Source organism: Hyperolius riggenbachi, chromosome 11, assembly GCF_040937935.1.
Source record: "Hyperolius riggenbachi isolate aHypRig1 chromosome 11, aHypRig1.pri, whole genome shotgun sequence".
NCBI classification, from domain to species: Eukaryota; Metazoa; Chordata; class Amphibia; order Anura; family Hyperoliidae; genus Hyperolius; species Hyperolius riggenbachi.
The window spans coordinates 214,090,688-214,117,391 of record NC_090656.1 but is presented as its reverse complement, the minus strand read 5'-3'; the positions used below and the strand labels follow the sequence as shown (position 1 = coordinate 214,117,391).

Here is a 26,704-nt window from a genome sequence, read left to right as displayed (position 1 = left end):
CGACATGTAAAATTAGCAGATCAGCCGTTCTGTTGGTCTGCATGTACATGATGTTTGAATGACTTGTTGTTTGCACATTAAATCGTTCAAACGAATCTATGCTATAGTCTGACCCAGTCTGACCCGGTCCCGACCCAGATAGAAACTGTCACTTGCATACCTGATGTTTAACTCTTTCAGGCAGAAAAAGAAAAAAAGGAACACGGCCTAGTTATTTGTGAGCTTGGCACTGTACATACACATGTCTATGTCACATGTCACCTCGGTTGTCCTTTAAGAAGCACTGTGCTCTGATATTAGGAGGAGTAGGATAAAGCTACAAAGTCAAAAAACAGAATTACCCTTTGTCCATCTCCCTCTGCTTTGCCCAGATCCCTGCAGCCTAGAGATGGGGCCATGTGATGTGACCAGAGGAATGCACATGCTGAATATCGTCCGCATTGATGAAATAACCACAGGGCATTGTTTGCCTCTGACTAATTTGCATTTTATTCTATTCTGAGGTGCAGGGCAATGTCTGGGGCTATTCTGAGGTGCAAAACAATGTCTGTATCTGTTTACTCATTACTCAGCAGCAGCCCATCTCCATATGGTGGGCAAAGAGCACTTCACATCATCATCATCATCTCCCCCAGCAATAAACTGACAATACGACCCCTGAGTCAGAGATAGGAGAGAATGGAAGAGGCTGCGCTGTCAGAGCATCATCTTTTGCAGGGGTGGTCCTGCACTCTGGTGGGTGTATGGCCTATGCCCTATAAGGTAGAGGGCTGCCTGACAGCAGGGTGTGACAGCCACTGGGAGCGTATAAAGCTGCCTACATTGGCTCGCATGGGCCGTAAAGATTTCCCACACAGGTTCCACCAAGCAACTTCATCAATTTGTTGTGGAGCATTTCCCCTTGTGCAGCTGGATTCTGCCCAGATTAACGGCTCAGGGCCAGTCGGTGAGTAAAGAAAAGTCATTATCATTTCTAACATGTGCCTGTTTGCTTTGGCATATAGGGAACTGGTGATTATTTAAAGGTCCTGAAACAGACCATGACAGGAATAGTTTGGAATTAATTAGGCCCATATGCATTGTAATCGTTTTTTCACTGTATCTTTTCCTCTGTGTATGTTATGTAATACCTCTTCAGCATTCCCTAAGCCAAAACGGTATTTTAAGAGAACCTGTTGCTGATAGGTTGAGCAGCCTACTCTTTCTCATTTAATATTTAGCATTGTGAAGAAAAATAACCTATTAAGTGCTGAGATGGAACTGTATAGAAAAAGGCAAAAAACTTTTGTCATGAGTTTTTACTGATCTGTTCTTCACCTTTGCCCTAAATGTTTCTCATGACTTCTCTCCCATTACCTTATTGCCAATTCACTTTTACTCCTAAGTTTTCTCCTAGCCTAGGTGATATTTTCATACCTTCTCAATAAAATGTCCATTAGGCCACCAGCAAGCAAGAAAATCGTTTCTGATGCTTTTTCACCTTTTTTTTTAATACATTTTCAATTGCAGAGTGGTGAAAAGTTATCTTAAACAGAAGATGAAAAATGATCTCCTAGGAGGAAACTTAAAAGAAAAAGTGAACTGAATAAGGGCCTTTATTTTGTTAACTTGCTTGCACAATTTTTTTTTAATACTTAGCAAGTAAAAGATGAACAGGTAGCTACATAAATAGGGTGTGTCACCGTGGTGTAGTAATGGGTACTAGAGATAGCACTCTTGTCTTGCAGCGCTAGCACTCCAGGACACTATCTGCATGGGGTTGGTATGTTCTCATATATGTGTGGGTTTCCTCTGACCACTTTAGTTTCCCCCCCACATCCTAAAGACGTACAGCTAAGTTAAATGCTTCCTACCACATTGGTCTTAGATTATGATACAGGTACAGTATTATTGTGACTATGGCAGGAATTAGTGAGCTCCTCTGAGGACAGTCAGTGACATGACTGTGTACTCTGTAAAGTGCTGCAGAAGAGGTCAGTGCTATATAAATACATAATAATAAGGTATGAAATGGATGTGTTTTCTCACAAACATTTCTTTATCCGCTTTGCCAATGAACTACCTTTCATCATACAGTAAAGTACTGAAAACAAATACTACTTAAAGGGGTTCTTTTGCGAAAAAAGTAGGCAGTTAAAAAATGTGACAGATGACAGGTTTTGAGCCAGTCCATCTTTTTAAGGGGGACTCTCAGGGCTTTCTTTGTTTTCAACAGCATTTCCTGAACAGCAGTTTAACTGCCAAAATAGCAAGATACCAGCCGGCCTCCCTAATCGCTTGCACACTATTATTATGTCAGTTAGAGTTTGCAACTGTTGTTCAGGAAATGCTGTTGAAAACAAAGAAAGCCCTGAGAATCCCCCTTAAAAAGATGGACTGGCCCAAAACCTGTCATCTGTCACATTTTTTAACTGCCTACTTTTTTCGCGAAAGAACTCCTTTAAGACCATTAATACATTTTTACTTGCTATTTGCTTTTTTATTTGCTAAGTTCTGAAAATGCACTTTAAGATAATAAAATATCTCCAGCGGAAAAGCCTTTGAGGAGAGTACAGACTGAGATAACTAATAAGATAAGGATCAGGCATTAGGATCCGGATCTACGTGATATTTTTGTCTTTGTTACGTTTTTAATATTATCTATGTATTTCATCTACGGTACTGCCAAGCTAAACATATGGTAAAAATATAGTGGCACAAGTATCAAACGTTTAATCAGGGACAACTTATTTAGAGTTTAATGTTTGTTTTTCTTATAGTACTGCTTTCTTTTTTCAACCAGTGTCACTTAGTAGCACAGATAAGTCGAGAAAACAAATATAAACCTGCACTAAAAATAAAGTAACAAAAAGTAATGGGAAAATTTAGCCAATCAAACACAACCTAATTTCAGGTGTTTGTTTTACTTCATCAACGCAGATATTCTTGTTTTTATGTTATATTGTTATATTTATCTCTGAAAATGAATGATACCGCATCAGGAATGAAGGCAAAAGAATTTTAAAAAAAAAGACACAAAAAGTTGTGTATGTATTAACCACTTGAGGACCTAGGGCTTTCTACCCCTTAAGGACCGGCCACTTTTTTTCCATTCAGACCACTGCAGCTTTCACGGTTTATTGCTCGCTCATACAACCTACCACCTAAATGAATTTTGGCTCCTTTTCTTGTCACTAATAAAGCTTTCTTTTGCTGCTATTTGATTGCTCCTGCGATTTTTACTTTTTATTATATTCATCAAAAAAGACATGAATTTTGGCAAAAAAATGATTTTTTTAACTTTCTGTGCTGACATTTTTCAAATAAAGTAAAATTTCTGTATACATGCAGCGCGAAAGATGTGGACAAACATGTTTTTGATAAAAAAAAACCCATTCAGTGTATATTTATTGGTTTGGGTAAAAGTTATAGCGTTTACAAACTCTGGTGCAAAAAGTGAATTTTCCCATTTTCAAGCATCTCTGACTTTTCTGACCCCCTGTCATGTTTCATGAGGAGCTAGAATTCCAGGATAGTATAAATACCCCCCAAATGACCCCATTTTGGAAAGAAGACATCCCAAAGTATTCACTGAGAGGCATAGTGAGTTCATAGAAGATATTATTTTTTGTCACAAGTAAGCGGAAAATGACACTTTGTGAAAAAAAAAAAAAAAAAAGTTTCCATTTCTTCTAACTTGCGACATAAAAAAATGAAATCTGCCACGGACTCACCATGCCCCTCTCTGAATACCTTGAAGGGTCTAATTTCCAAAATGGGGTCATTTGTGGGGTGTGTTTACTGTCCTGACATTTTGGGGGGTGCTAAATTGTAAGCACCCCTGTAAAGCCTAAAGGTGCTCATTGGACTTTGGACCCCTTAGCGCAGTTAGGCTGCAAAAAAGTGCCACACATGTGGTATTGCCGTACTCAGGAGAAGTAGTATAATGTGTTTTGGGGTGTATTTTTACACATACCCATGCTGGGTGGGAGAAATATCTCTGTAAATGACAATTTGTTAATTTTTTTTACACACAATTGTCAATTTACAGAGATCTTTCTCCCACTCAGCATGGGTATGTGTAAAAATACACCACAAAACACATTATACTACTTCTCCTGAGTACGGCGATACCACATGTGTGGCACTTTTTTGCACCCTAACTGCGCTAAAGGGTCCAAAGTCCAATGAGTACCTTTAGGATTTCACAGGTCATTTTGAGAAATTTCGTTTCAAGACTACTCCTCACGGTTTAGGGACCCTAAAATGCCAGGGCAGTATAGGAACCCCACAAATGACCCTATTTTAGAAAGAAGACACCCCAAGGTATTCCGTTAGGAGTATGGTGAGTTCATAGAAGATTTAATTTTTTGTCAAAAGTTAGCGGAAAATGACACTTTGTGAAAAAACACAATTAAAATCAATTTCCGCTAACTTGTGACAAAAAATAAAATCTTCTATGAACTCGCCATACTACTAACGGAATACCTTGGGGTGTCTTCTTTCTAAAATGGGGTCATTTGTGGGGTTCCTATACTGCCCTGGCATTTTAGGGGCGCTAAACCGTGAGGAGTAGTCTTGAAACGAAATTTCTCAAAAATGACCTGTGAAATCCTAAAGGTACTCATTGGACTTTGGGCCCTTTAGCGCAGTTAGGGTGCAAAAAAGTGCCACACATGTGGTATCGCCATACTCGGGAGAAGTAGTACAATGTGTTTTGGGGTGTATTTTTACACATACCCATGCTGGGTGGGAGAAATACCTCTGTAAATGGACAATTGTGTGTAAAAAAAAAATCAAAAGATTGTCATTTACAGAGGTATTTCTCCCACCCAGCATGGGTATGTGTAAAAATACACCCCAAAACACATTATACTACTTCTCCCGAGTACGGCGATACCACATGTGTGGCACTTTTTTGCACCCTAACTGCACTAAGGGGCCCAAAGTCCAATGAGTACCTTTAGGATTTCACAGGTCATTTTTGTTTCAAGACTACTCCTCGCGGTTTAGGGCCCCTAAAATGCCAGGGCAGTATAGGAACCCCACTAATGACCCCATTTTAGAAGGAAGACACCCCAAGGTATTCCGTTAGGAGTATGGTGAGTTCATAGAAGTTTTTATTTTTTTGTCACAAGTTAGTGGAAATTGATTTTAATAGTTTTTTTTCACAAAGTGTCATTTTCCGCTAACTTGTGACAAAAAATAAAATCTTCTATGAACTCACCATACTCCGTACGGAATACCTTTGGGTGTCTTCTTTCTAGAATGGGGTCATTTGTGGGGTTCCTATACTGCCCTGGCATTTTAGGGGCCCTAAACCGTGAGGAGTAGTCTTGAAACCAAATGTCGCAAAATGACCTGTGAAATCCTAAAGGTACTCATTGGACTTTGGGCCCCTTAGCGTACTTAGGGTGTAAAAAAGTGCCACACATATGGTACCGCCGTACTCAGGAGAAGTAGTATAATGCGTTTTGGGGTGTATTTTTACAGATACCCATGCTGGGTGGGAGAAATATCTCTGTAAATGACAATTGTTTGGTTTTTTTTTACACACAATTGTCCATTTACATAGAAATTTCTCCCACCCAGCATGGGTATGTGTAAAAATACACCCCAAAACACATTATACTACTTTTCCTGAGTACGGCGGTACCACATGTGTGACACTTTTTTGCAGCCTAGGTGCGCTAAGGGGCCCAACGTCCTATTCACAGGTCATTTTGAGGCATTTGTTTTCTAGACTACTCCTCGCGGTTTAGGGCCCCTAAAATGCCAAGGCAGTATAGGAACCCCACAAGTGACCCCATTTTAGAAAGAAGACACCCCAAGGTATTCTGTTAGGTGTATGACGAGTTCATAGAAGATTTTATTTTTTTGTCAAAAGTTAGCGGAAAGTGACACTTTGTGGAAAAAAACCAATAAAAATCAATTTCCGCTAACTTTTGACAAAAAATAAAATCTTCTATGAACTCGTCATACACCTAACAGAATACCTTGGGGTGTCTTTTTTTCTAAAATGGGGACACTTGTGGGGTTCCTATACCGCCCTGGCATTTTACGGGCCCAAAACCGTGAGTAGTCTGGAAACCAAATGTCTCAAAATGACTGTTCAGGGGTATAAGCATCTGCAAATTTTGATGACAGGTGGTCTATGAGGGGGCGAATTTTGTGGAACCGATCATAAGCAGGGTGGCCTTTTAGATGACAGGTTGTATTGGGCCTGATCTGATGGATAGGAGTGCTAGGGGGGTGACAGGAGGTGATTGATGGGTGTCTCAGGGGGTGGTTAGAGGGGAAAATAGATGCAATCAATGCACTGGGGAGGTGATCGGAAGGGGGTCTGAGGGGGATCTGAGGGTTTGGCCGAGTGATCAGGAGCCCACACGGGGCAAATTAGGGCCTGATCTGATGGGTAGGTGTGCTAGGGGGTGACAGGAGGTGATTGATGGGTGTCTCAAGGTGTGATTAGAGGGGGGAATAGATGCAAGCAATGCACTGGCGAGGTGATCAGGGCTGGGGTCTGAGGGCATTCTGAGGGTGTGGGCGGGTGATTGAGTGCCCTAGGGGCAGATAGGGGTCTAATCTGATAGGTAGCAGTGACAGGGGGTGATTGATGGGTAATTAGTGGGTGTTTAGGGTAGAGAACAGATGTAAACACTGCACTTGGGAGGTGATCGGACGTCGGATCTGCGAGCGATCTATTGGTGTGGGTGGGTGATCAGATTGCCCGCAAGGGGCAGGTTAGGGGCTGATTGATGGGTGGCAGTGACAGCGGGTGATTGATGGGTGGCAGTGACAGGGGGTGATTGATGGGTGGCAGTGACAGGGGGTGATTGATGGGTGATTGATAGGTGATTGACAGGTGATCAGTGGGTTATTACAGGGGAGAACAGATGTAAATATTGCACTGGCGAATTGATAAGGGGGGGTCTGAGGGTAATCTGAGCGTGTAGGCGGGTGATTGGGTGCCCGCAAGGGGCAGATTAGGGTCTGATCTGATGGGTAACAGTGACAGGTGGTGATAGGGGGTGATTGATGGGTGATTGATGGGTAATTAGTGGGTGTTTAGAGGAGAGTAAACGCTGCGCTTGGGTGGTGATCTGATGTCGGATCTGCGGGCGATCTATTGGTGTGGGTGGGTGATCAGATTGCCCGCAAGGGGCAGGTTAGGGGCTGATTGTTGGGTGGCAGTGACAGGGGGTGACAGGGGGTGATTGATGGGTGATAGGTGATTGGCAGGTGATTGACAGGTGATCAGTGGGTTATTACAGGGAAGGATAGATGTAAATAATGCCCTGGCGAATTGATAAGGGGGGGGTCTGAGGGTAATCTGAGCGTGTAGGCGGGTGATTGGGTGCCCGCAAGGGGCAGATTAGGGTCTGATCTGATAGGTAACAGTGATAGGGGGTGATTGATGGGTGATTGATGGGTAATTAGTGGGTGTTTAGAGAAGATAACAGATGTAAACAATACATTTGGGAGGTAATCTGACGGTGGGTTTGCGGGCGATCTAATGGTGTGGGTGGTTGATCAGATTGCCCGCAAGGGGCAGGTTAGGGGCTGATTGATGGGTGGCAGTGACAGGGGGTGATTGACAGGTGATCAGTGGGTTATTACAGGGAAGAACAGATGTAATGAATGCACTGGTGGGGGGTCTGAGGGCAATCTGAGCGTGTGGGCGGGTGATTGGGTGCCCGCAAGGGGCAGATTAGGGTCTGATCTGATAGGTTAAAGTGACAGGTGGTGATAGGGGGTGATTGATGGGTGATTGATGGGTAATTAGTGTGTGTTTAGAGGAGAGAATAGTAAACAATGGATTTGGGAGGTGATCTGATGTCGGATCTGCGGGCGATCTATTGGTGTGGGGGGGTGATCAGATTGCCCGCAAGGGGCAGGTTAGGGGCTGATTGATGGGTGGCAGTGACAGGGGGTGATTGATGGGTGATTGACAGGTGATTGACAGGTGATCAGGGGGGATAGATGCATACATTGCATGGGGGGGGGGGGTCTGGGGAGAATCTGGGGGGTGGGGGGGTGATCAGGAGGGAGCAGGGGGCAGGGGGGGGGGTATAAAAAAAAATAGCGTGGACAGATAGTGACAGGGAGTGATTGATGGGTGATTAGGGGGGTGATTGGGTGCAAACAAGGGTCTGGGGGGTGGGTAGGGGGGGGGGGGTCTGATGGGTGCTGTGGGCGATCTGGGGCGGGGGGGGGAGAAAATCAGTGTGCTTGGTGCAGACTAGGGTGGCTGCAGCCTGCCCTGGTGGTCCCTCGGACATTGGGACCACCAGGGCAGGAGGCAGCCTGTATAATACACTTTGTAAACATTACAAAGTGTATTATACACTTTGTATGCGGCGATCGTCGGGTTAACATCCCGCCGGCGCTTCCGTATGGCCGGCGGGATGTTGCGGCGAGTGAGCGGCGAGAGGCGGAGGATCGCGTCACGGATGACGCGATCGCTCCGCCCATGCCCAAACAAGGACCGCCGTCATTTGTCAATACGGCGGTCCTTGCGGCGTCTGCTTCCCGGCCGCCATTTGTCTATACGGCGGTCGGGAAGTAGTTAATACTGCAGGATTTTAAATAAGGAGTTGGAGTATCATTTATGCTTAGTCATTTCTGTTTATAGTTTAGGGCCTCTCCTTACTTGTATGCTGGCTAGCAACGCACGTTTTACAGAAATGCATGGGATCTGTGTTGCTGGCCGCTGCGGTGCTGATCAGATGTGATTACATTGAGCCCCTTTTACACCTGTGGCCTGCATCATCCTGCGTTAGGCTTTCCTGACTCAAGGGCAATGCAAGTCTGTGGAAATTTGTACACATGACGTGGTGCGTCGGAAGTATTCAAACTGCCGCATTCCTGACGCAAAGCCTACCACTCGGATTAAGCGATGATGCGGCACGCATACGCGGACTGACGGGAATCCCAGTAATGTACTCCCTGCCCAGCAGGGAGTGTGTCACTGAGCAGGGGGCGGCGCTATGCATATGACCCTGTCTCCACATGCGTATTGAATGTACCCCACTCTCCCAGTGATAGGCTGCTTAGCTGTGCAGAATTCTCCCAGAGTAGGTATTATTTTCACTGGCTTCAGAATTCTCAGAAACAAACATTCCATGGAGCTACTCCTGACAGGACTAAGGATGTAGCCACCTGTGGTAAATGCCAGCATGCAAATAAGGGAGAGGAAAGATTTTACAATGAGCAAACACTGACTAAATCATTTATAAATTAATAATGTGAAAAAAATAAGCAATTTTATTTATTATGTATTTATCACCACAGTTCCTCTTTAAGTTTATCTGATACCCACCCAGTCAACAGCACATAAACATAACTTTGTAAGCCATTGGAGTGTGTCCTCTGTTATGCATTATTAGGTGTGTGTAGAACGTGGAAAGCAAACAAAGAGTAATCTCTTGTCATTGTTTAGAATTTTTTTTTTAAACCCATAACTGAACTAACCAAAGTATTATGCTAGGTACACATGATGCAATTTTTTGACAGATTTACTGTTAGATCGATTATTCCAGCAAGTCCGGTCCAGATTGATTTCTGATCAATTTTCTAATCGATTTTTACAAAGAAGTGAATGGAAAATCGATTGGAAATCAGATCTGACATTAAATCCGTCAGAAAATTGCATTGTGTGTACCTACAATTAGGCTATGTTCACAAGGGGGCATTGTGTTGCGTCAGACAATATAATGGCATTGACGCCCTAGCAGTGTGATGCGGATTCATTTTCAATAACGCGGTGCATGCAATGCGGTATTGCATACCGTGAGCGTTCACAGTTGCTTGGAAACATACTTTGTATGTATAAGCAGCACAGTGGCGTAGCTGATAGCTCTCTTACCTTGCAGTGCTGGGTCCCTGATTCTAATCCCAGCCAGGGCATGAAGTTTCTAAGGTCTCCCCATGTCTGCATGGGTTTTTGCCCACATCCGATAAAATTACAGATAGGTTAATTGGCTTCCCCCTAAAATTTGCCTCATACAACAAATGATTATGGTATGGAATAGATTGTGAGCTCCTCTGAGGGATAGTTAGTGACAATATACTGTATATACTCGCATATAAGTCGGGTACCTCAGCTTATACGCGTGTCGCGTATAAGCTGAGGTACCCACTTTTTCCTCAGAAACCAGGAAAAAGTGATTGACTCGAGTATAAGCCCCCTCCCCAGTAGCTAGATGTTCCCCCAGTATAAGTCAGCTCCCCTCCCCATAGCCAGATGTGCCCCAGGATCATACAGCTGTGCCACACAGGAAGAATGGCGTAGTGGTTAGCTCTCTCGCCTTGCAGCGCTGGGTCCCTGGTTCGAATCCCAGCCAGGGCACTATCTGCAAAGAGTTTGTATGTTCTCTCCGTGTCTGCGTGGGTTTCCTCCGGGCACTCCGGTTTCCTCCCACATTCCAAAAACATACGGATAAGTTAATTGGCTCCCTCTAAAAATTGGCCCTAGACTACAGTACTTACACTACATAATATATAGACATATGGCAATGGTAGGGATTAGATTGTGAGCTCCTTTGAGGGACAGTTAGTGACAAGATATATATATATATATACACTGTACAGCGCTGCGTAATATGTCGGCGCTATATAAATACTAAATAATAATAATAATCATTGCACTGCTGACACGTTGCTTGCATGCTCCGCTCCACAAGCCAGGGAACACAGGTAGTCTAGAGCAGCACACTCTGCACACCTTGTTTCAGGGGATGGTGGCCATGGACACAGCAGGGCGCAAGATGGTAAGAGCAGGATCACTAGTGCACAATCCTTACGCTCCTCTGCCAGTAAAAAAACCTGTTCCACCTTCTGTTTTGCTCCACTGACTCGCATATAAGCCGAGGGGGTAACTTTCCAGCACATTTTTTATGCTGAAAAATTATGCTTATACGCGAGTATATACAGTACTCTGTGGAAGATGACTAAGACTAAATAATGAATAAAAAAATAATACTGTAGGCTTCTCTGTATGTGTCGCACCACACATATAATGCGCATGTAATGAGCGGTAGATACAATGAGCAAATAAATGTGGAAACTGTGCATATAATTTTAGCTTTCCTTTCTTGTACAATAAGACAGCGCTGAAAGCGGATGCACCGTATATACTGGACTATAAATCTAGAAATGTAGGTCTGACTAAATAAAAGTATAGGGGTCGACTTATACATGAGCCAACACTGAGCACACTGAGTAGTGGGTGTATTATAGTGACATTCCCATTTTCACCAATTTACTCTGTGGTAAGTGACACTTGCTTGATATATACAGTATATATATATATATATATATATATATATATTATATATATATATAATATATATATATTATATATATATACGGGCAGTATACAGAATAGATATAGTGGGTTGAATAAACCCTTAAAGCAGACCTGAACTCAGAACTTTCTCTCTGCTCTAAAAGATAAGCAGCAGCTTAATAACTTTTAAAGAAGGTGGCTGAATGGAGTAATGGTTAAGGGCTCTGCCTCTGACACAGGAGACCAGGGTTCGAATCTCGGCTCTGCCTGTTCAGTCAGCCAGCACTTATTCAGTAGGAGACCTTAGGCAAGTCTCCCTAACACTGCTACTGCCTATAGAGCGCGTCCTAGTGGCTGCAGCTCTGGCGCTTTGAGTCCGCCAGGAGAAAAGCGCGATATAAGTGTTCTGTGTTTGTTTGTTTGTTTGTTAAAGAAAAATGTCTTTGTTACTGCAGATTTACATTCTGCAATAAATCTGCTGTGTGTTTACTTCCTGCTTTCCTGGAAGCAGACATAGGGCTAACGTCCTGTGTTTACAAATTAGCTGCTCTGCCAAGGCAGCCAGCTGCCACAGCTGATAAATCAAATTATAGTTGTGATTAGTCACAGATGAGGGGGAATTAGACAGGCTAAACTCTCTAAATACATACATGGTGAATTTCTCTGTTTTCCTTCCGTCCTGGGCAAGAGTTCAGGTCCACTTTAACACAGTGACGGTATCCTTGTGATTACACAAGCACTGTGTGTACACATGGCTGACACGCTGGGGAGCTGCTGGCCATCAGAGCTCATGTGGGACAGGAGGTGACTCTTAAGCATGGCAAAGAGGTGAAGTAAAAAATCCGGAAAAGGCATCACTCTGCTACATCCTTTCAAGGCATCGCCTTACATATACAACATGAGCGCTACAAGGTTATATTGGAATATGCAGAGGCAGAAAGCAAGTTTACATTCCATCCTCCACGTGTTCCAAGTTAAGTTTAGTGCTGAAGGGCAATTTATAGATGCAAACACATTCTGGTGGGACTTTTATTTTAGGCCTGAAATTACTTAATCTTGAAGGAGACTTTGAGGAAGGAGTTTAAAGGATAACTCCGGTCAAGCAGTTACATTCACAGTAGCTGTGACTAGCCTTCAATATAGGTTAAAGTAAAACTGAAACCATCTTAAAAAAAAACATCTAGATACTCACAAATGAAGAGGGACAACTGAGGATCCCATAGAGTGTTTCCCCATCCTCTCTCTGTGTCCTTGGTCTACTACTGTCCTCATTGAAGTTATTTGACTACTTTGTCAAATAGCGTCTATCGAAAAAAGGCACATGAATGCGCGCCCAGTAATCCCAATATACAGATGTTTTACTATTAAAGTGTAAAGTATTGGTATTAAATACCGATATTTTACTATGGCTAAGCCTACTCTCACACATAACCAGAGGCGGGACAAGGTCCTCCAGCACCCAAGGCTGAGACTGCAAAGTGCGCCCCTCCATCCCTCCCACCTCAGACATCACACACTGATTGCTATTAGACTAAGAGGCGCCACAGGGCCCACAGCCTCCCCAACACCTTAATATCTAGTTATCTGGCTTGCAGTCACTGCTATGTATCCCCTTTTCTTATTTCTCTCTGCTTCATGCACAATTAGGAATGCAGCTGAATGAATTCTGCGCCCCCTCCTACACTGCGCCCTGAGGCTGGAGCCTCTCCAGCCTATGCCTCGGCCCGGGCCTGCACATAACCCTCCTCCCCTGACGCCTAACCCTAAACCCCCCCCCCCCCCCCACCCCCCCAAATTCCTACACATGGACGTCAGACGTGCCCCAGACTGAAGGGAGATCTCATCAGTGGAATGCTGAGAGCCAGGTGAGTAACCTCTCATTTACACTCTGCTCAGGACTCTGCATAGGGAAGAGGAGGCACTTGGGAGAGAGTGAGCCGCCTTTCCACCATCAGGCGCCTGGAGGCACGTGCCTTATGGTAAATCCAGCCCTGACGGAGCCGCCTATCTTCAGGAGGACATAGGGACACGAGTGCTTCCAAAGCCTTCTGAAGAGTCCTGAAGCCATGGATTTTCAATGGGGGACAGCGGTGGAAGGAGGGTACAAAGAAAAGACTGGGAAGGCTCTATAGGACCCAGAGACTTCCCTCTCCGTAGATGAGAATCTAACTTTTTCAGGTCACTTCACATTGGATGTAATGGACCACGCGATCCACGTTATCCACACACACACGTGCGATAACGAGCAGGTTGCCTAGCAATTCTTCATGCTATGAAAATAATGTGTGCGTTATAGCATAGACCCACAATGCACAAAGGCCCTTGGATTCAATTCTCTTCTTTTCTTGGGAGATAATTTTTCACCTAAACCATCCATCTTGCACAGGAAAGATAGAAAACCTAGAGAAATGCACCCTGTATGTATTTAGAGAGTTTAGCCCGTCTAATTTCCCCTCATCTGTGACTAATCGTAACTAATTTCATCTCTCAGCTGTGTCAGCTGGCTGCCTCGGCAGAGCAAATCATTTGTAAACACAGGATGTTAACCCTATGTCTGCTTCCATGAAAGCAGGATGTAGACACACTGCAGATTTATTATCAGCTGCAACAAATAAATGTTTTTATTTAAAGGTTATTATGCCGTTGCTTATCTTGTGGAGCAGAGAGGAAGTTCTGTGTTCAGGTCCGCTTTAAAATAACTGAAAAAGTACCAAAAAGTGGGTGAATTAGGACTGTGAAAATTCTTTGACTATTGTCTTCCTTGCTAGTGATAATTTGTAAAAAATATCACCTTATTAAATGGGAGAAAACACACCTGAATGGTTATCTAGGTTGCAAAAAAAAACACCCCAATCTGTATCCCATTCATTCCTGCTGGGATTCAGTCTATTAAATTTCATATCCTGTCAGTCATTCCAGGCTTTATGTTGCGTGTGACCTCACAATGACATAACCCAACCGCGATATAAACGGTGTTATTCTTCTTCTCCAGCTGCCATGCGGTTTATAGCAGACATCGCCAAACTTGGACTGATTCTTTGCGGAGTGTCTCTCTTCTCTGGGTATGAAGGAAGGCCAGTGACGTGAGTACCAATATTTCCAGCTCTGCTAACAACTGTTTGCTTTTCATCTGACCACACAGAAAAATCCTAATGTATAAAAAAAAACTCACTTTGTAAAAATTCTCATTGTGTTTGGAAACTTGTAATGGTCACACACGTGTGGTTGCATTTTCAAAACTGGAACTTTTATTCAGCTAATCCTCCCACTCAGAAGGGCTTAGACGTTCCTGAGTAAGAACGACATCTTAGGAATTTTAAGTTAACTAGTTACTGTTCTGCCAGCAGTATATCTATGCCCCTCTGGACTTCACTTACCGTCCCAGGGGTGTAGATATGCGTCTGCGGCTTCAAATGCACACTACTGACCTCTCTCCGCAGCAGAGTAGTGATCGGTGAATGGGAACGTGTTCCCATTAACAGATCAGAGACCCGGTAGTGAATGATCAGGCGGCATCAATGAGATTCACAAAACAAAAGTTAAAGTCACAGTTCTTCACTACTTCCTGTGTACGGTTCAGTACACAGGATAGTGTGGGGACATCTAGTGGCCAAAAGATAAAATTACACAAACCTGAAGGACTTCCACAGCTATAATTATTAGGTAATTCTCGAAAGAGTTGATCCTGGGATTTATCTGACTGCCATCTGGAGTCGGGAATGAATTTTCCCTTTTAAAAGGTAATTAAAATCAAAACTTTCACTTACCTGGGGCTTCCTCCAGCCCACCGTAGGCTGCGAGGTCCCCCACCATCCTCCTGACTCTTCTGCGGGTCCTGCTGGCGGCTCCATTGCTGGCAACACTCGGGCCGGGTGTTGGGCCGACACTTCCAAGTTTTGAATCCTTGGCACCCGCTTCGCATCATGGCGCCGGCTAATCAGCGTCATCGTGGCAGGCCGACGTGACAGTACTGCGCATGCGCGGTTCAGAGTTAGAAAACTGCTCATGCGCGGTACTGTACGCAGTATGGGTCCCTTTAAGGCTAGTTGGCCCAGGCCTTGTAAGGTTTTTTGCCTTCACCTGGATCAACTGTGATATGTGCAGGTTCAGGATGGTGGTTTTTTTGTTTTTTTTTCTAGTTGAACTTGATGGACAAATGTCTTTTTTTTTCAATCAAACTGTGCAACTATATACATACATATGTTAAATTTTTTTTAAAAAAACACCCATTCATTTTAATAATGTTACTCCCATACTTCTCCCTCCACTATAATCACCAAAATAAAATATTTGTGTAAAACAAATTATAGCATTAAAAAAAAATTATAAATAGTTATGTTAGGGACTCTGCGTCATCCTCCTGTCCCTGTGTCCCGTGTGTTTTGGCTGCTGCACATGTGTAGCCGTTGGGACAGGAGGAGGACGGAGCCAGGGGGCAAGGGTGGCAGGCGGGTGAGCGCGAGGTGGGCGGGTGTGCGCGTGCACGCTGACATGCGGCGGTGAGAGAGACCTAGAGCCCGTTTTTTAAACGGACTTAGGTCTACTAGTTAGGGTATATTACTGTTATTTTAGTAAATAAGAGCTTGTAATTATTGACTGGACACAAAAAATCCACCTTTATTTCCAAATAATATATTGTTACCATACAGTACATTGTAGTAGGAACATACTTTAAAGCGGAATATAACCCTGCATTTCAACTTTGCTCTAAAATATTATTTACAGCATATTATATGCAAAAAGCATTTTTTTTTTTACTAGACCAACATTGGAAGGGTTAAACACAGAGGTTTAAAGTTCCGTGGAGAGATATGCAGAAGTTCAGATAGATACATTCTATTTAGTTGAATGTATCTATTGATAAATGTTACACACTTTTTGGCTGTCCTCCAAGCTCCTTCTCAGAGAGAGATGAGTCACATTCAACACTTAGATACATTTATGTAAACAAAATGTATCTATGTCAGCTTCCGGATGCATCTGCAGAAATCTTCAGGAACTTTAAAGCCCTGTGTAACCCTTCCAATGCTGGTCTAGTAAAAAAAAAAATGCTGGTTGCATATAATATACTGTAAATAATGTTTTAGGGTGCGTTTCCACTAGTGCGGTGGGAAATCGCCGCGGATTCTCCGCGGACGAATTCGCATGCAGGAGCGAAGTTGTATGCGAATTTTACCGTGAATTCGCATACGATTTCGCATGGATTACGCTGTGTGCGAATTTAACCATGTCAGTGCCTGTGTGCTTTTTCATTGATTCCATGCGAAATCGTATGCGAATTCGCATGAAAATTTGCATGAAAAAACACCATGCGAATTCCCTATTAAATACATTGTATGCGAATCGCATGCATGTGTGCGGTGTCCGAATTCGGATGGCTCTGCTGAGCAGATTTTTCCTGCACAAGAAAACGCTCCGTTTTCCTGACAAGTGGACACAGGCTCATTCACTTTTATTGGTTATGCGAATTTGCATGAGGGGAACGCATGCGAATTCGCGTTAGTGGAAACGCACCCTTAGAGCAAAAATGCAGGGTTATATTCCGCTTTAAATGTTGCGATAGCTGGGACAAATTGGCAAATAAAACGTGTGGTGCTTATTTTAAAACTATATAGGGGATGGAATTGGAGAAATGGTGTATTTTTTCTTTTTTTTTTTTTCTTTCTTGTTTTCTCCCTATAAAACGCATAGAAATTAAGGTACATGCTGAAAACAAATATCGCCCACAAAAAGCCTAATTTGTCATGAAAAAAACAAGGAATAGATCATTTTGTTGTGATCAGTAGTAATAAAGTTATTGGTGAATGACTATTAGACGCGCTATAAAGTGAAAATTGCTCTGATCCATAAGGGGAAAACCCCTTCACGAGAATGCCAAAAGTGTGCAAAGCAGTAATCAAAGCAAAAGGTGGCTACTTTGAAGAACCTAGAATATGACATATTTTCAGTTGTTTCACACTTTTTGGTTCTGTACTATACTTCCACATGTGTTAATTCATAGTTTGGATGCCTTCAGTGTAAATCTACAATGTTCATAGTCATGAAAATAAAGAAAACTCTTTGAATGAGAAGGTGTGTCCAAACTTTTGGTCTGTACTGTATGGTTGTGGCCGGCCATGGCTGTGAACGGTGTTGTGGCTGTGGCTTTTGCCACCCCCAGCTTATACTTCAGTCAAAAAAAAATTCAATTTTTTAAGGTAAAAGTTGGGGCTTCTGCTGTCTCTTTAACCCTTATTTGGATCACGAGTAATCAGTCGTGATTACTTGTGATTAACCTCTGTGAGCATCCCTGTCAGTAGGATCCTAGGATCTTAAATGGTCACATCCAAAATGGTGCAAACGGATATTTTTGTGTGTGAGGATAGAAACAGAGACCCATAGAACACATATGATGCAATATAGTTGTTTTCATCTACTATTCTCAGGCACAGACCAGCAGGGGCGTAACAATAGACCCTGCAAGGGATGCAGCTGCAAGGGAGCCCAGAGGCCACAGGGAGCCCAGTCCTGGCATTTCCGATTCGTTCTGATTTCCGCTGAAAGATTTTTTTTTTGCCATTTTTGTTAATAAAGTTAGAGAACTTAAAAAATGATTATTTTTTTTTGTGTGGAATCTGCTATATTTAGCGGATGTACACTATTATGCGGACATCCGCAGTATTGGACCAATCAGGGAATGCAATTATGGATGGCGTGGAAATTTTAAGCCAATCAGCCTTGTAGCATCTCCCCCTCGATAATACGCTCCCCCCGACGCTCTCCACCTCTTCTAGCTTCCTCCAATAGGAAGCCAGGCCATGACCCAGGAAGTACTTGACTGATTGACAAGCCTCACATAAACAAAGCAGGCTAGTGACAAGCAGATTGTCGCTAGCCTGATGATTTTGTAAGGGAGTACAGTGCGGCACAGGGGGGGGGGGGGGGGGGGGGGGGGGCTGGCAGCGGCGGTACAATCGCCCAGAGGCATGTCATTGTGCACATGACATGCCTCTGGGTCCTATTAGGATTCCAGTATGCCACCTCAGGTTCTCTTTAAACAGCACCATGGTGTCTAGTGACCCTCCCACCCTTGCATATAATGTTCCCTGGTGTCTAGTGCTTTGTCCCTCCCTCCTCCATATGGCTTTCCTTGTTATCTAGGGCTTCACCCCCAATATAGCTTCCCTGGTGGTCTAGAGTGGGCCAAACATAATGCAAAGTGAGGAAACCACTTGCGTGCCAAATTGAATGGCTCTGTGGGCCATATTTGGCCGGTGGGACAGAGTTTGACATGTATGCACTAGAGTCTTCCTTAATAGTAATAACTAAAACGCTCTCCCTGTATGTGAGTGCATATGGCAGTATTTGTATGATTGATGATTTACTAACACTCTAGCAGCCCCCTCTATGTGCTGATATACCCCGGGAAGAAGTGTAAACCTTTGCCCACCTAGTAACATACTTATTTTTGAAGAGATCCAGTCCAGGTTTGCTGTTTGGCTTCTTCTCTCCGGTGTCCTCCAGGACGGTTGTGGCTACTCCCGGTACAACAATGCATCCCTTGTCTCTGTAGCAGTTACTGACATCTATCATCCAGCTGATAATTAAATCAACTTTGGTTATGAAACTGTCCTTGTGCCAGCAAATTTACAGACCGAGCGTCATTGACAGTACATTCTGTCCAGAGGAGCGGGTGCTGGAAGATAGGGGGAGGTGGGGGGCTCGAGCTACACTGTGGCCCAAATGCAGGGCTGCTGCTAGGGTTTTATGGCCCCAAGCAGCAAGTGATTTGTGTCCCCCTCCATGTGTTCCTCATGGCCCCAATCTAGCGCTGAGTTTCACCACTCTTCTGCCAGCCTCTTAGCTCTAGTCACCATGGTTACTTCTGGCCAGCATCTCTGATGTCATGCAGAAGTAACCACGGTGACAAGACACAAAGCGACCAGGAGGAGAGCAGTGAGATTTAGCGCTGGATCGGTGCATGCGAGTTACTGCAGAAAGGCCCGGGGAACATGGAGCAGAAGGCAGCCACTAGGTACAGGGAGGCCCCCTCGAAAGTGAGGCCCCAAGCAGGGGCTTGCCTTGCTTGTACCCTGGCGGCACCCCTGCCCAAACACTAAAGGTGGCCATACATTAGGTGATGGCCACCAGGTTGTCCATCAGATAGATCCCTCTCTGATCAAATCACTGGGGGGTCTATTACCTGCCCACACACTGCTGACAGATTTTCAATAAATTTCATATGCTGAAATCTATTGAAAATAGTCCTAGCACCTCTGCTTGCCGGCCCCATCACCCTATTTAATGTGGGTCCCTAGCAAATTTGGCTGGAAAACGATCCGGTGACCATGTTACTACATTGATCTCTCTGCATTGCAAAGGGAGAAACAGAGGTGTGTGCATCTAACCAGTTTCACCTGACTTATATACTGGCTGCCTCAAGTCTATTCACTCATTGCCCCCTCTCGCCCCTTTTTGGTGTGCTTGCTCCCAGGATGCGCATATGCACCACAGGTAAGCAAAATTCGCAAGGTTAGGGCATCTATCCTTTGGGGGGCAGCATGGATGGTTCTCTCCGGGCGTAGGCCGCGTCTGGGGAGTATACCGTTCATGCGTTCTCGCACCCCTCCCCTGTGGGGGGCAGTTGCGGCGCTCCCGGGCAGTGGATGCTTTGTGGGGGCGTTTGCGCTGCCCTTCATTTCCTGGGGGTACAAGGAGGCCTACACGCGGTGCCCCTGTTGAGATGCAAGTATTTGCGTGGGCCAACTCCTGCAGGTATGTCAGGGAGTTAGCCTTAGATCCTGCACATCTGGTAGGCAATTGCAGTTTGCAACGCTTTGCCATTTTAATTAGACGAGAGTCAGTTAAATTTCAAATTTGAATGAGTCAATAGACTTGAGGCAGCCAGTATATAAGTCAGGTGAAACTGGTTAGATGCACACACCTCTGTTTCTCCCTTTGCACTACATTGATCTCTGCCAGACTTGATCATTATGATCAAATCAGCCGGATATCAATGCCGAAAATGAAGTAATTTGTGGGCACCCTTAAGGTGGCCATTAACGGTACAATTCTCTGTACGATCGCACGTCCAATTCAATCGTAATATCGATTGGAAACTATCGCTCATGCCACTAACGGAAATTAAGCTGCTATGATCAGATTAATAGAATGAAATCCAAATAAACAGATTGATTCCATCAATGTGATTGAATTTCATAGCAGCTTTCCTTCCGTTAGTGGGCCTGAACAATTGTTTACAATTGAATCAGACAATCGATAGCATGTAGAAATCATTAATGCCCACCTCTACCCTTCCTTTGGTACAAGTCCTCCAGCAAATGTTCGGCTTTGGCCTCCCTACATAAAAACATATAAGGTACTTTTTTTCACCTTCCCCACTCCAACACACACCAGTTTTAGGTAGCCTGAGGTGCCCATCCCCCCAGAATTGGGCAACCCCTCAGTATTGGTAGCCAGAGGTACCCCCAGTATTATGTAGAATCCCAGTATAACTTGACAGAAGTGCTCCACACTAAAGATAGCCAGAGATACACCCATTATTAGGTAGCCCCCCAGTATCGGAAGTCAGAGGAGTATCCAGCAATAGATAGCCCCCCAGTATAGGTAGCCAGAGGGGCCTCCAGTATTAGGTACCCTCAAGTATAGATAACTTCTTTCCTTTGCTGTACTCACATTACTCTGCACATCAGGGGGCCCACTGAGGACCCCATTATCACTGTCGGCCATTGCCTTTGGGCCTCACTTAGCTACAGGCCCCATAACAGTTGCTATGGTGATCCCTACACCACTGCTCCCTCCTATAGGACAAGTGTTATTGAGACTGTTCTATAGCCCCTACCACATAAACGCCTGACAATGGAATGGGGTGGGGTGTTTGGTGAGAACATGGAATGGACCCATCACGGTTTTGCTGAGGGGACCCCCATACTTTGCACTTTCACCATTGGGTCTGTCCTGACGATGTATGGTTTTATTATTGGGTTAGTGTTGTTACTGACGGGGCATGTTTTTGTAGTTAGTGTAACCTCAAGGTGACTCACCACCTGAAAGCAGCTTTGGGGACCTCCGCTGGAGACCGAATACCTCTGATGTAGGCAAAGTAGAAAGGGATTCCACCGGCTGAATTTTGATACCTCCGAGGGGAATTAACATTCTGTTCATTCTCCACAGTTCTGCTAAACCAGGAATGCCCTGTTACATGCACAATTGCATTTATGAAGTCCTTTGTTTGAAGTATTTAGTGCCGCCCATGTCTGGCAAAGTCTGCCTGTCATAATGAGCAAAACAGACACATTCCTGTAAAAAAAAAATAGATACACGATGACCTTCCAGAGACAGGATGAGTCTATAGGCTACAAATGTGCATCTTTGTGCTTGCTACATGAATCAGTGTAACAGTGCCTCTAGTGGACAAATTCCTGTATTACACTGATGAAGATACTGTATATCTGGACCCGCTCACACATACCTGAATTTGCGGGCAGTTTGCACTTTTGCAGCAACACATCTGACATGCAATTTTTCAGATTTAAATTTTTTTTTTGCTTTTTTCAAATCATGAAGTAGTGCTGCAATGGTGTGCAAAACGCATTGGCTGGATTTACACTGTGCACATTGCATAACGCACGCATTATAATGAGTGTAAAATGCAATGAAGACTGCACATAGACTATATTACAAGGCCTGCGTGCAGCGAGTTAGAATAACATGATCTGTTACAACACAGAAGTGTGAATAGCCCCATAGAAATGTACGAGCAGTGAGAATTATTCTGCAATGCAACGGACTGACTAAGTCAGTGTAAACAAAGGAAAATTGCATATGGTTTGCAAAAAAAAAAAATAGGGACAGTCCACTTTGGGAACCCTGTTCCTCTGCCCCACTCATTTTTCCCTCTTTCAGGACCGATGTACAGATCTGTGTGGATATATGTATTTGTCCACTGAAACAATGTGTTTAATGGACTCTAAACTTTATTCCCATCCTTTAAATTGGTATATTTCTTCAAATGTTAATATGAAGGAGTAGGGGAGAGAGAGGATAAAGCCAGCACTGCGATTCAGGTAATTTATTCAACAAGTAAAAACAATAGCACTTACAGTTAGCAAGGTCGGATGCAAAGCGGAAAGGTGGGCGCCAGGTCTATATCCCCCTTTTCTACCATTTACCGTTAATATGAAGAAAAATGAACCAGTATAGAAAGGACCAGTGTGGTTTGAATTATAAAACAACATATTTCTCTTATGAAATCTTTATGGTATCTGTGACTAGGGGTGTGCCAGGGAGTGGTTAGAGGTGTGGATTAAGTGTCCCTCTTAACTCCTAAAGTTGGGAGGTATGCAAATAATAATAATAATACATATGTGTTTGATTATTTTAGGAAGCGAGCAGTCAGTGAGATGCAGCTGATGCACAATTACGGTGACTTCCGTCATACCCTACAGCGACAGGAATGGCTACAGATGAAGTTGCAGAACTTGTACCCCGCTTCCGTCAGCACCCCACAGGAATCCACCCCTAAGGTGGCCGAGACCAGACCACAGAAACCTCACAAGAAAGACATCAAGCTGGTGGAGAAGAGGACCAAGCACGGCTCGCACCAGACCCAGCGCACGGCGCTGAAGAAGGCACACAGGCACAGCGGCAAACCAAGCATAGACGGCGTGTTCAAGCCAGACTTCCAGTGACGGCGCCAGCGCAGCGCCTGAGAGACCGGAGACACAAACAACTGCTTCTGTGAGCAGGCTGCAAGCTTATACACAGAGACTCACTATATAGCTGTAGAGTACACGTTAGTGGTAGAGACAGCCAGAGGCGTAGCTATGGTTTTCAGCACCCGGGGACAAACACAATTTTTGCGCCTGCACCTGGACAAAATGGGCACGGACATGCATCAGAATGTGGGCGTGGTCATGCGTGGAGACAGAGGGACAAATGCTGTTTAGATAGCCACATGTGCCCCCTTCCCCCATAGATAGCCACATGTGCCACCTTCCCACATAGATAGCCAAATGTGCCCCTCTTCCTCCTGTTTATATAGCCAGATTTTCTCCCCTTCCTCCTGTTTATATAGATAGATGTGCCTGCTTTTTCTGCTGCTGTAATGTTTCTGCACTCCTGGGGATGCAGCAGCTGTGCTGAGCTCCCTCTCAGTGCTGCGCCCGGGGGCATATGTTCCCCCCTTGCCCACCCATAGCTACGCCTCTGGAGACAGCTCGACAGAAGAGAAGCCTGTTATACGTAATCATCCACGGTACACTACCACCAGGATTATTCAGTAGCAATGACCAAATATAAAGACATACGTGAAAATGGATACAGCGGTTCTTTCAGAAAGAGATTCGCTCACAAATGGATGTTTCTAAAGCCTGGTACACACTTTCAATTATGATTGGCCAATCACTGACCAATTTTACCACCTCCATGTAGTCAGGGCCGGTTCTAGCAACAATGGGGACCTGGGGCAAAAGTAACTTGGGGTGGCCCCCCTAGCAATCCACCCTACCACCCCGCGCAGCCTCTGAGCCAACTCCCAGGACCCATCCCACCACACTCCCAGCCACACAAAATCATCATCAAGTGTCCATCATAAGCCCCCAAAAGCATTGTTGGGGACCCCATTATTTCCCTCCTCTGATCCCTTACAAATCCAGAGTGTACACACATTGGGGTCTTGCCTAATCCAGGCAGGACACAGAAGGCAGCACCATGCTCTATGCTCAAGACTTCTACACACGGTGCCTCTCTTTCTCGTTCCCTGCAGGCATGTATGGGGTCACCATAGATAGAGGGAAGGGGACACACACCTTGGGGGCCCTGGGGCAATTGCCCCCTTTGCCTCTATGGAAGCGCTGTCCCTGCATGTAGTTTGAAGGTCAACAGATATTGAATAGTATGAGTAGGTTGTGTAGGTGAGCTCTCATACTACATGGAGGTGGTATAATTGGCCAGTGATTAGCCAATCAGAATGGGATGTGTGTATCAGATTCAGGCTTAAAGGATGCCCCAGGTGACATGTGACATGAAGAGATAGAAATGTGTATGTACAGTGCCTAGCACACACAACTATGCTGTGTTCCTTTTTTCTTTCTCTGCCTGAAAGAGTTAAACATCAGGTATGTACAGGGGTTGGACAAAATAATAGAAACACCTTAAAAATCAACAAAATATATTTTAATATGGTGTAGGGTCCACCTTTTGCGGCAATTACAGCATCAGTTCTCCGAGGTATTGATTCATACAAATTGTGAATTGTTTCCAAAGGAATTTTAGCCCATTTTTCAGTTAAAACACCCTCCACTTCTTTTATAGACGATGGCGGCGGAAATCGACTTCTTACTTGAATCTCTAATAATGACCAAAAATGCTCAATAATGTTGAGGTCTGGGGATTGTGGTGGCCAGATGAGATGCTCAACTTCATTAGAATGTTCCTTGTGCCATTCTGTAACAATTCTAGCTGTATGGATTGGGGCATTATCATCTTGAAAGAGGGCATTCCCCTCCGGAAACAGTTCTTGAACCCTAGGATGAACTTGGTCGCCCAAAATTCCTAAATAGTCTTGGCTGTTAATTCTTCCATGAAGGGAAATCATTAGGATTTCCAAGAAATAGCACCCGAGATCATCACAGAAGTGAACCCCCGCCATGTTTTACGGTTGGGAGAAGGCAGTCTGGAAGAAATGCTTCTTTCGGCTGTCTCCAAACGTACACTGGGCCGGAGGTCGGAAATAAGGTAAACGATGATCCGTTTGAGAAAATCACATTTTTCCACTGCTCGAGGGACCAATTCTGGTGGTTTCTACACCACTTTAAAACATTTGTCTTTAATAAACACATTTTTTTTTACATACTGTATGTCAAGTTTTGATTGCTTAAAATATGTTCAAAGATTATGATGCCAAAATGATAGGCTTTTCCATTATTTTGTCCAACCCCTGTAAGTGGCAGTTCCTGTCTGAGTCAGGACTGGGTCAGACTACAGTGTGACCCTCACTGATAAGAAATTACAACTATAAAACACTTTCCTAGCAGAAAATGGCTTCTGGGAGCAGGAAAGAGATAACAATGGTCAATAGTTCAAAGATTTTTAGCTCTGGCATACCTCAATTATTGTGTCATTGAGCAAAAACAATAAAACAGTAAAAACATAAAAGGTAGATTTTAATATAAAATAAACTGTGGAATATCTTAAAGTCCATTTTAGGAGGAGGATAGATACAGGTGTTTATTTCATTTGTTTATTTTCACCTCGGGTGGCCTTTAAGTATCAACCTCTGATCAGTAATGCAATATGCCTGCTTTAGCTCTGTTTTAGGATACTGACATGTCACTACAGTAGTGTGTGAAGAATCACGCCTGGAACAAGCCTGCAGCCAGTGGAGTCAGACCACCTGATGCTGGCACTGATTAAAGGTGTGTACACACATCCTATTTTTATTGGCCAATCATTGACAAATTATATTACCTCCATGTACTATGAGGACAAACAGACTTTGAATAATATGAACAGATTGTGTAGGCAAGCTCTCATGCTACATGGAAGTGGTCAATTGGCCAATCATTGGCAAATCAAAATTGAATGTGTGTATCAGGCTTTAGGTTGCCTACACACATCCAATTTTGATTGGACAGTTACTGGCTATATTCACCGCCTCTATGTAGTATGAGAGCTTACCTACACCATCTGTTTAAGGAGAATCTGTAACTGAAAAAAACTCTCTGGGGGATACTTACCTTGGGAGGGAGAAGCCTAACAAGGCTTCCCCGTCCTCCTCCATCAAGCGCCGGGACCCCCCCGAAGTGCGGCGAGGTAAATATTTACCTACCACGATCCTGCGCAGGCGCACTAGCGGCTAATCAATTTGGTAAGGCGGAAATAGCCAAACCTGATTGTATCCGCTCTCCTGTGCAGCTGCGAGTCCTTTGTGCCTACGCAGTAGAGCGGATACAATCGTGCTCGGCTATTTCTGCCTAGACCTAACGAAGAGCCGCTACGGCGCCTGCGCAGGATCGCGGAGAGGTAAATAAATCACCGCTTGTCAAGATTGTCGAAGTAGGTTTCGGGGGCACCAGATTCCCCTGAGATTCAGAGGATGGGGAAGCCTCATTGGGACCCCGAGGCTTCCCTCTCCCGAGGTAAGTATCCCCAGAGGGTTTTGTTTTTTTGTTACAGGTTCTCTTTAAAGTATTCAATATCTGTGACCCCTCATGTTCAATGGAAGTGGTCAATGGTCAATCAAAATGAGATGTGTGCATGCTCCCTTAGAAAAGGATTACAGGAAAGCCTGGTACACAACTTCAATTATGATTGGCCAATCACCAGAGGCTTATCTAGAGGGGTACAGGCATGGCTCATGCCATGGGCGCCACAGCACCATGGGCGCCATGCCTGTCCCTGAGCTGCCCCGCCATGCCTGCCCCCGTGCCTCCC

General features: G+C 44.3%; 1 protein-coding gene across 1 annotated transcript; it reads left to right on the top strand.

Annotated features, from left to right (window-relative positions):
• Nucleotides 1-869: 869 nt before the first annotated feature.
• LOC137538221 (parathyroid hormone-like) lies at nt 870-25,961 on the top strand. The gene is made up of 3 exons (XM_068260266.1): nt 870-946; nt 14,262-14,352; nt 22,653-25,961. Exons 2-3 carry the CDS (start codon nt 14,267-14,269, stop codon nt 22,957-22,959), a joined length of 393 nt encoding a protein of 130 aa, XP_068116367.1. The 5' UTR covers nt 870-946; nt 14,262-14,266; the 3' UTR covers nt 22,960-25,961.
• Nucleotides 25,962-26,704: the final 743 nt, after the last annotated feature.

What these genes read in the sequence shown, in the direction of transcription:
- LOC137538221 (XM_068260266.1), top strand. Translation starts at nt 14,267, where the DNA reads ATGCGGTTTATAGCAGACATCGCCAAACTTGGACTGATTCTTTGCGGA. An exon ending in TATGAAGGAAGGCCAGTGAC is followed by an intron (nt 14,353 to 22,652) that starts GTGAGTACCAAT and finishes TGATTATTTTAG; the next exon opens with GAAGCGAGCAGTCAGTGAGA.